Source organism: Octodon degus, unplaced genomic scaffold (genome assembly GCF_000260255.1).
Source record: "Octodon degus isolate 3935 unplaced genomic scaffold, OctDeg1.0 scaffold00038, whole genome shotgun sequence".
Taxonomy (NCBI): Eukaryota; Metazoa; Chordata; class Mammalia; order Rodentia; family Octodontidae; genus Octodon; species Octodon degus.
The window spans coordinates 3,591,291-3,602,235 of NW_004524614.1; the positions used below are offsets into that span (position 1 = coordinate 3,591,291).

At 41.4% G+C, this 10,945-nt stretch overlaps 1 protein-coding gene across 3 annotated transcripts in view; it reads left to right on the plus strand.

The window, feature by feature from the left end:
* The window catches only part of Wasf3 (WAS protein family member 3), a 140,930-nt gene that overhangs the window by 122,360 nt on the left and 7,625 nt on the right, over positions 1 to 10,945 (plus strand). For 2 of the 3 annotated variants that reach the window (XM_023715105.1, XM_004631043.2), the window contains 2 exons: positions 4,923 to 5,098; positions 9,682 to 9,948. In XM_023715105.1, the coding sequence (XP_023570873.1) occupies positions 4,923 to 5,098; positions 9,682 to 9,948 (443 nt within the window). Of the gene's footprint in view, positions 1 to 4,922; positions 5,099 to 8,725; positions 8,893 to 9,681; positions 9,949 to 10,945 lie in introns of all 3 variants that reach the window. The other variant, XM_012514725.2, reaches the window with a different exon arrangement.

Here is a 10,945-nt window from a genome sequence, read left to right on the forward strand (position 1 = left end):
CCCAGCCTGTTAGTGGTAGAATATTTACGTAGCATACATGAGACCCTCCATTCAGTCCCTAGAACCACCACCACCAAAAAAAAAAAAAAAAAAAAGAAAGAAAGAATAAAAAAAATGGCAGGAGAGAGGGACATGAGCTATTATTGCTGGATTCTGGGAGGTGTTAGAGAATACATGGGCTATTTATACTCTTATGCTTGTGGCTTGGGAAGATTTTACTAGGAAATCTTGGGAGAACTACAGAGTTCTACAAAGAATGAAAAGAGATACTCAGTATGTTCTCACTAGCTTGAGCCCCCTCTAGTACGAGCATGGCTGGTTTCCATCAAGCAACTTGTATGGCTAGTGGTAGTCATGCATGTGTCACTAGTGGTTCATGCAGCCTGGAAGCAAGACATGAATTAGAGCCTAGTTATAAACATGTCAAGGGTATGTTTGTTTTAAACTTTATACCTTTTCATAGTAACAAGGGAAAGTACCAGGGATTTCAAAAATGCTTTTGTTTAATACCTTTTGTCCTAAGGGCTGGCCAAATACCTCAGTGGATTAAAGTACCTGCAAGCAGGCACAGGGGTTCAATTCCCGGGCCTGCCATGCCAGCCTCATGCCCAGGGTGTGTTGAGATTACAGTAGAGACTGGGCATGGTGGCTTGTGCCTGTAATCCCAGTTCTTGGGAGGCTGTAAACAGGCAGATCACTATGAGTACGATCTAGTAGTGAGACCCTAAACACCCTATAGACCCTTTCCTAAAATACAGAAAAATAATAATAATAAAACCTTTTGCCCTATTACAAGGCTTTTCATTTTCCTCTCAGAGATCCTTTTGACAAGAATATTTTTCTGGCCATTCTCATTTAAAGAGAAAACAAACATTTATGTATGATTGTTGCTTTTTTCCGAATCATTTGTCATTTCTTCTGCTGTTTTGTCTCATTTTGTATTCCTCAAACTTAAAATTCTGGTAAAAATTTCTCATTCATTCTAATGAAATGATTCTTTGATTGATGCCTTCTAAGTTCTAGATAAACAATGATGAAAAACAGGACTGTCACACACATTGAGGCACAGCACAGTGAGGAGCACAAGCATTGAACAATCATGCAAGCCTCTGGAACTCAGAGAAAAATTCGCAAATGTGAACACAAGTCTCCTTCATAGAAACTAGAAATGAGACAAGATAGCCTTCCGTTCCCATGTTTTCAGATCCTTGTGTCACAGTCACTTAAAATTGACAAACCTGAAGGAAAAAATCAGTTTAGAAAATTTAGGGATAACAAATCCATTGTGTTTAGACATTGTTTTCTTTAATTTGATACTTAAAACCAAACAAGCAGAAAGTTTTAAACATGTGGTAACACTGTTGATATGTGTCTTAAAAGCAAAGTTTAGAGCTTGAGCTGACATGGCAGTGTAGTCCTGGACATGGGGTGGAGTGTCCAGGGAAGCCGTAAAAAGGTGTCACACGCTGAGGTCTGAAGGTAAAGAGCTCAGCAGAGTAGGGACGTGAGAAAGATGGGGCTGGTGGCCAGGTGAGGTGAGTAGGCTTCACGAAGGGAGCTTCCAAGGTAGAAATACCTACGAACATCCTAGGAAAGGAAACCATGGGGCATAGTCCAGGCATGTTAGTAGGTAGGCCTGTACAGGTAGCTGCAGTGTTGATTCATCATTGTCAATATTTGTGATATTTGGTTTACATTTATGTGTGTGTGTCCTGTGGCTATCTTAGTAGGTAAAATTGGAGGCTGAACCACTATATTTAAAAAGAAAAAAACAAAAAACATGCTTAATTCCTAATTATGTCAGCATGTATCTCTTAAAGTAGTAGTACTTTTTAAGTTCTTTAGCACAGTGACTCTTAATAGGGATGCATATTGGAATCACATTGAAATCTCCACCTTTTTTCATTTGTATATATATTTTTTAATTTATGTATTTGGTACAGGGTCTTACTATACATCTTGGACTCATAGTGATCCTCCTGTTTTCAACCTCTCCAGTGCTGGGATGGTAGGTGTGCACCACCACTTCTGGGCTTGGTCATGGCTCAGTGTGCCTCAGGGCCAGGCCAGCCCAGCATGGAGTGCCAGGGATTGATCCCCGGTCCCTGCATTTGCCTAAGCAGGTGCTTAGTCTGCTGAACTATCTCCTGGCCCTTTCGTTTGGATTTTAAAAGTATATACATGATATATTCTGGTGTAAAATGTTCAAATTTGCCCCGAAGGAAATAAAGGCAAGCCCTACCCAGCCACAGTTCAAAGTAAGGTGTGCAGATTTTCAGTCCTTTGAGGCATGAATGAATATACACACACATTTAAAAGAGTACTTTATGTGCATAAAATTGGACTACATATGACATATACAGATATTTGGGGGGGGTTCCCTTTCTGAGACAGGGTCTCACTATGCAGTTTAGACTGGCCTTAGCTTAGTTTTTAGCCCAGGCTGGTCTTGGAACTCTCTACAATCCTTTTTCAGCCTCCTAAGTGCTGGGATTATAGGTATTATTATCACCAGGCATGACTTGACACTGTTAGAGTTCTACTTCATTCGTAATAGTTATGTAAAATCTGAAATATACCTATTTCAGAAATTATTCATTATTTTTTTCATAATGTTGTTCTAATAAAGCAGTGAGTTCTTCTTATATTAGTTTATGCTAGAGTAAATTTCTAGAGTTAAATTGCTGTTAATGGGGGCCAGGGAGATAACTCAATAGAATAAGCACTTCTCTGGCAAGTGCAAGGGCCTGAGTTCAATCCCCAGTTCCTCAAAAAAAAAAAAAAAAAAAAAAAAAAAAAAAAAAAAAAAAAAAACCAAACAAACAAAAAATTGCTGTTAATAAAAAGAATGTGAATTGTAAATTTTGGAAGATACTATTATACTGTCTGATTTGTAGCTTAGTATCTTTCAGTCTTAAAAGACTGAAAAACTAGTTCTATTCCTACCAGTCTTCCTATTGCCAAGTGCTAGTTTGTTTGATCTCACCTGCAGCATGCATCTTCATAACCTTAGTAGCCATTTCTGTACCTTTGCATATTACGTTCATGTCTTTTGCTGGTCCATTATCAAAGTCTCCAAATACCTCTGTTTACATCATTGCCATTTAGATACCTATAATGATCACATTATATATGTTTATTCCCCCTCCATTACCCTCTCCTCCTTTCAGCTCTTCTTTCCTTATTTACAAAGCTTTGTTTGCATTTTATTCTTCTTTTATCTTTTTTTTCTTTTCCCTTCCTTTCATTTTCTTACTTCTGCCACCTTCGTAGCATATTAAACAGTGTCCCTGCTCTCTACTTTCAGTCTTTTCTCCACAGTGCAGTTCCTCGCTGTGCCACTCCTGCTTTCTCACTTTCCAGCAGTGTTCTATTATTCATTCGATAAAGAGCAAAAATTTTAGCATGATCTTCAGAGTCTTCCCTGCCCCCTAGGTCCTGGGCCATTTGCCCAATTTGCCATTTATCTTCTTTTATTTCTCCTAAGTCAGTGTATCATCCTTCCTCCTCAGAGCCTTGGTTTGCTATGCTTTTGCTCTTGCCGTGAAGTGACACAAGTCTTGTGCATAACTAATGCCTATTTGTGCTACAGATCTAAGTCACTGCAGGCAACCTCCCTCACCTCAACACTTAGATGGCATTTGATGTGTGCAAATATGTATACTTGCATACATTAAAATATACATTTAATAACATACATTATTGTTGTTTTGAAATATGAAAACACTGCTATTCTAGAATGCATTATATAACATGGTGCATTTATGTGCACCCTGTTGTGGGTTTCCCCTGCAGGCCTCAAGCTCCGTGAGGACAGAGCTGTGGCATTTTTATTTTATCTGTTCCCCATTTGTGTCTCCAGTGCCTGGCAGTGAGTGAACCCCTGAAGCTCATACTTGAGGCATGGTGTGGATTTGATCATTTAGCCAGCATTTATTGGGAGCTCCGAAAAGCATGTTGAGTGCTGTAGGAGGGAAGCACGGGAGGCAGGGTACACAGTCTTCACTCTTAAAGATCATAGAATCGTATGAGGGAAACAGAAGGAACTAACAGATGCACATTGAAATACCTGTCCTTGCCTTGGGAAAAGTACCTATGCAGGAGCTGAGCATTCATTCAAATGAGCACATTTTTGCAGGCAAATAGCAGGAATGGCCCTGTGTGGGGCAGGTAAGTTTTTGTCTTGTTTCATGTTAAGCTAGTTTTAGGGTAAGCTTACGTATTCAGTAGTGATCTTTTTTTTAATTCAAAAACAATTTTTATTTTTTTATATTTTACTGAGAAAGAAGTAGTAATGAGATAGTTTCAAAACAGGTTAGTAGTACAGTTACAATAATTAATACATTGCATATTGTTGTCTTTGTAGTAGCTATTCCTAGTGCAAGATGCAGACATGATATCTTGTCTAAACATTATTAGTTCAAAACCTTCTCATTGAACTAAGAGAAAGTAGCTGTATATGCTATTTTGTATACACAGATAACGGTAATAATCTTAAACAGACAGACTATTTTGAATTGTTTAACTTGAAAGATAATTACATGTTAACAAGCTGGGCAAACATGTAGTTGTGGGAAATGAGATCTTCGAGTAGTGTGCAGTGTAGATCCAAAAGGTGTCAACATTTAAAACAGGCTATTTCTTTTACCAAACAGTTTCTTTTCCCAAAGGTTATGGTAAGCGGCTCTTTAATAGCAGCCCACGGCTTTTTGTTTAGATGGAAGAGCGCGGTGTCAGGGAGTCTGGTTGGGTCATGCGGGTGAGCAGGGCCTGCTGTCCTGCATGTTCCTAAGCGCAGGTAATGGAAATGTGGATGCCTCTGTGTGCGCGTCAGCCTTGTTGCCTGTGCATTGCAACTGCATCTAACCTGCTGTTTTCCTCTCCTTCTGTCTCGGCATGCTTTCCCTTTTCCTGGACATCAGGAGCAAAAGCGTATAGATGGCGCCACCCGTGAGGTGAAAAAGGTTAGAAAAGCCAGAAACAGGCGCCAGGAGTGGAATATGATGGCATATGACAAAGAGCTTAGACCCGACAACAGGTTGTCTCAGAGTGTGCACCATGGAGCGTCTTCCGAGGGATCCCTGTCCCCAGATACTAGGTGTGTGTGTGTGTGTGTGTGTTTGTATGTGTGTGTGTGTATGTGTGTGTTACAGCCCTTCCCTGGTGCTTGGCACCTCTGTGTGCTTCCTAATTTTACTGTAACACGGAATGGCACCAGCAGTTGTGGGTTGATGTGGCTTGCAGTAGGTTTCAAAACTCTTTTAAAAATGATTTATATATTGACTTTGAATACTTTAAGGCAGTATTATTTTAAATTGGATTGCTTTGTCTATTTTTTTTCTCTTAAATTTACTGTTTAGTTACTCTAGAGGTAGCATATAGGGGTAATTGGTAGTGACTTCAGTTTTTACTTTAATCATTTAATCTTTTAGCTTGGAATTTTTAATTTCATCTGTTATTCATTACCTAAAAATAATAGGTGGTGACTTACTGTGACTTAGAAATGCCTTCAGTGTTCTTCTTGATAACTCTTTTAAAAAATGATGAAAAAAGTTATTGATTTCGTACTTCTGATAATTAATCTTATGCTTTTTTTTTATGTATTTGGCACAGGGTCTCACTATGCAGCTCAGACTTGTAATGATCCTTTTATTTTCAGCCTCCCCAGTGATTGGATTACAGGTGTGCGCTACCATGCCCTGTCTCGGTGCACCCAGGGGTGGGGCCCACGTAGCATGCTGTGCCAGGGATCAAACCCCAGTCCCTGCACTTGCCTTAGCAAGCACTCAGTTGTTGAGCTATCTCACCAGCCCTAATTTTATGTATTTTAATTTTAGTATAAAAATTCTGGTGAAGTTTAAAAATGTGGTCACTAAGTCACATTTTTCACAGAGGGATTCACTGGATGAAAAGATCTGACTGATCAATTTAAATTTTGTTTTAATGTCCCTCTTTCTGATTTTGCGAAGTTATAGTCTTCTATTTGCATTAAGTCTCGAAGTCTTCAGCATTTAAAAATTTGAACGGAGAATTGTTTGTTAATTTCCATTTTTATTACTATGTATTTGCAGTATGTAATGATTAGAGTCACTGTGCGGAGTTGAAAATGCACATGACACACCCTAATCCTTTCTGCATCCTTCCCTTCCTCCCCTCCCTCCATCGTTGAACAGAAAATTTGTGTGGGAAATAACTTGCTGAAGAACTTACCTTGTAGTTACAGGACTGCCCGAGTAGGTCTGTAAGTCATGGGCCAATTTGATGGGGCTGATCCTTGGTCATTTGCTCGTACAACTGTTAACTGTTAGAAAACCGTAGGCATCTTGAGTGAATTCTAGCTGGATGTTTAAGTTTTAATGTCACTTTATTTCTCTAGACATAAAAAAGATGATGCCATTCTGCTTAGTTCTTGGGGTTGGGAGAACTCTGTGAACGTAATAGTTTCCACTAATGTGAATTTGCTATCCTGTTTTCCCAAATGATTTAGTTGTGATTATTTACTTATGCAAAAACATGTACTTTATTTTTATCCCATGCATTCTCTTCTTTTAACCAAAGCAAATGGGAAATAGATATTTTAAATCACTTGATTGATTCTTACTCTATTGTCTGGGTTTATTTGCTAGATGCTGTGTATAAAGTTGATGGTTATTTAGTGTTCTGCCTGTTTACATTGTTTAGCTGTGTCTTCATTTCTGTGATTTTTTTCAAAAAGCAAATTTATGTTTTATTTCTTAAACATTGTCTTCTATTCCTCCTCACTGTTTACACACATCATTACTAACAGATAAGTCACTTACAGCTCACCATTGTACTTTGATTAGATCCTTTAAATTAATTTAGAAAGTTTTACTTTGTATTTTACTGAGGTGTGTAACTTTTTTCTTATGAAATAAGACATAATTTTTTTTTCTTTTTTTTTTTTTTTTTGGTACCAGGGATTGAACTCAGGACCCTGCGCTTGCCAGGCAAGCGCTTATTCTACTGAACTTTCTCCCTGGCCCCAGAACATAATTCTTATATTTTTAAATTAGATACAAATTAAATATTCATAATCCTCTCAGCCATAGAAACCACTCTGCATTTTAGTGTCTGTCATCTGTCTTTTTCTGTACATGCTTTTTTCTTCTATGAAATTGGAATCACTCCGTATATCTTCCTTGACTGTTGTTTTAAAAAGGTGTTTTATGTTTTAGGTACTGTTTGAAACTATGGTTTTGTAATGCTTATGTCCTGTCACTTAAATGTGTTTCCCACTACTGAGGGAAATCTAAGAGTGAGTTTCATGACATTCATATAGGTGATACACTTTATCCCAGCCTGCATAAACTAGTCCTAGATTTTTGCCCTCGCTAAGAACATGAGGGATGGCTTGTCTCTGAGTGTGAATTGAAGATGTGAGCTGCTGACATCCTTGCCTCCCGGGCACCCAGCTCTCTTTCAGTGTGCCCAGGGAGCACTGTGCCTCTGTGTTCTCTCATCTTACTGGGGCCTCTATTACAGCACTCTCACCCTGCCTGCCTGTCTGCCTCAAGTTCCTTCATGTTTGTTGGGTCTCCTGCTGAATCTCCACAGCAGATCTGACTTCTTTGTGTTTCAATGCTTGTGTTTTCACCTGCACCTTCTCTTTTCTGCAGACAGCTGCCAGTCATCACTGAGCTGCAGGACTACCCTGCATCTCTTCCTGTGGTACTGGCTGTGGCTGGCGCCCACCCCACCCCACCCCACCCCTCCTCTTTCCACAGTGCCCTGCTGCTTTCCCACTCCTCCTGCCTGCCACCACTCACTCTTGTCTTCAGGTGCTCCACTGTGCAGCTGAGCAGTCTCCTCTGCCCTGCCCATCCTCCTGGTGGCCGTTTGGATCACCAAAGCCTCTACCTTTGCTTTGGCCTCTGTCTGGTTAAGTCCCATTGTCACAGAGGTACTTCACAAGGATTGCACTTTCTGTTGCACCACAGGATTTACAGTTTTTGCCCTGCCTATCCCTCAGAGGCTCTCTGTGTTTTCCTGGATGACTGTTTCCTTCTAAAAGTGGCACACACAGCCACTGGCTCAGGTACACACAGGCAAGCACATGTCTACCATGACCCTGGAATAGAAATATTTGTATTTTCAAAATGTTCTAAATATAAATGCAGATCAGATTCTTCTCCCATGAAAAATCTGTTTGACTCAACTGGGTGTAGTAGCACATACCTGTCATCCTAGGTACAAGGTAGGATGGTAAGTTTGAGGCTAACCTGGGAAACAGTGAGACCCCATCTAAAATTATTTTTAGGGCTGGGGAGATAGCTCCACAGCTTAAGTGTCTGCCTGGCAAGTGCATGGTCTTGAGTTTGATCCCCAGTACCACACACACACACACACACACACACACACACACACACACACACAAATTATCTTTGTGGGCTGTAGATACAGCACTAGAACTATTCCTTAGCCATGCACAAAGCCCTGGGCTCCTTCACCAAGATATATCTCCATCCTTGATAGTGACTCCACAATATAGAACTCATAACTGCAGTTAGAGAAGAAAAATAAATTATTTATGACTACACTGTAACTAGGGGAAGAAAGCAGGCTCTTTTGCCTTAGTCATCTTTTCTGTGTCACCAGCGGTGCAGTTAGGGAAGCCGCTGTCGGAAATGCCAGGGATGGAACGTCAGCGTGCACCTTTTTTGCTGCTTGCTACCACTTTCCCAACGTGTCTGCCTGTTTCCTTCAGAGGGAGAAACACAAGCTGAACCCTAACAGGAACCAGCAAGTGCATGTGAGAAAAGTCAGAACAAGAAGAGAAGAGTGGGAGAGAAGGAAAATGGGCATTGAATTTATGAGTGACGCAAGGAAGCTGGAGCAGGCAGGGTGCCCGAGAGAGGACAGGCTGTCCAGAGGGTTTGTGGTTTTGCTTTCTTTGGACTCCCAGCCCCAGGCCATCCCGCTTCAGCGCCATGAGCCGTGTGCAGCACTACTGACTTCACACCATAACCCAGCCTCGGCATGCACTTACTAAAGCCTGTGTGGCCACGCCTGCTGATCGTTGCTCCCTCTGGGCACTGGCACCTTTTCCCTCTCAGTTCACTAACACCAGGTTTCTGTTGCTTTCAGAGTACTGTACCCAACTGTGTGTTCAGAGAAAGTAAGAGGGCCCTTCCGTGGTGTGTCATGTTGCTGCTTTCTCTTGGGCTTAAATACATGTCTTCTGTTCAAGAAAAATACAGTGCACTTGTGTATTCTGGGTTTCTCTTCCTTTTGTTACTGTTCATGTTTATCCAGCTCACCTGCCATTCTTTGTTTTCTAATTATATACTGTCAGCTTCATTGCCACTGAAATCCTCTGTCTGGTACTGTTTCCAAATGAAATGGGGTTTGTCTTGTAGCCTTGTCTTTCAGAGAGGAAGTATGTGAAGCACTGAAAATGAGGCTCTGCTCCCTCTTGCTTGCTGATCTGTTTTACTCACTTTAGAGCAAAAATCTGAATCCACATAACACGGCTTGCTGCTGAAATAGTAATTATGTTGTTGCTCAGAAGTTCTCGTGGGGCTAGACCTAGTTGATGATCAAGGAAATATGTGTCTTACTTCTGTGCCTTGGTACTGTAATTATTTATATATATATGCTTCTGTCAGAGAACTTTTTTTACATGTAGTTTACATTTCTCCCACTGATTCTCTCTAACACCAGATCCCATGCTTCAGATGTTACGGATTACTCTTACCCGGCCACCCCCAACCATTCTCTGCACCCCCAGCCGGTGACCCCCTCCTGTGCTACTGGCGATGCACCACCACATGGGGCCGCAAACCAGGCTTCTGAGCATGAGTACCGGCCCCCGTCTGCCTCAGCAAGGCACATGGCCTTAAATAGACCTCAGCAGCCACCTCCGCCACCTCCTCCTCAAGCCGCAGAGGGGTCTCAGGCCTCTGCACCGATGGCCCCAGGAGATTACGGGTAAGTCAGTACTCCTCATGCCCTAGCTGCCGCTTGTCCTTGCACTTGGATCTTCCTATGTGTGGTAGAAGAATTATAAAAAAGGCTTCTTTTTATTTTGATATGTTGAGTCCCCCTCCCCCTTTTTGGCTTAGTTTTTAGGTGTTCTCCCTTAGAGCCGGTGTCGAGGAAATTTGAGTACATGCCCCTGGTAAGAAATATAATGAAGGGTGATTGCACAGAGACAGTACCAGTGGTGACATACTCTGTATTAAGTAAGTGTGGTGTCACAGTGCTGAGGTCTGAGGTCAGCATCACATCTGCTTTGCACATAGGCTGTGTGAGTTTGAGTCTTCAAGGCAAGTCATGCCTTGAAGGATGAATGCTGCCTGGTGAACTGATTCCGATTTCTCTTTATGTCCTGAGTGAACCGCACACAGTGCTTGTCACATAATGACAAAACTATATAATGTTATTTCTGTTTGACCCTATCCTCTCTCGTCTAGACTTCTAGGCTCTGAAATTGCTTGGTCCCACAGCCTTTTATTTCTGTCTCATGGTTAGCAGTCCAACAACTTTCTAGAAAGACTTGCCTTTGCACATAATGGTCTATATGAGTACTCGCCCTTACTGTGGTGGGTTAATCTCCCTTTTTTGCCCATACCGTAGTTTTTTAAGGATCGCTTTCCTTAGAATCAGTGTCCAGGAAAGCTACCTAATGCATATCCATGGCCCTCAGAGGCATAGTCACATAATCCTGCTTGTTTCTATCCACCAGCCCTAGTGAAGCCAGGACACCCTGAAGGTGTCCAGAGGCAGAAAGTGTCCATGGTTTAGTTGGCTGAGAGAATCCTTGGCAGAATAGAATCTAGTTGGTTTCTTTCCTGTGGAAAATTTCAAAGCTTTGACTGTTCTGCAAGCACTATGGACTTGGGCTTCCTTGGGCTTGACTATGTAGGAATTTTCCAGTTTGGTTGGCCACAGAAACCTCAAGAGACAAGTTCATGAGCCTCACCTC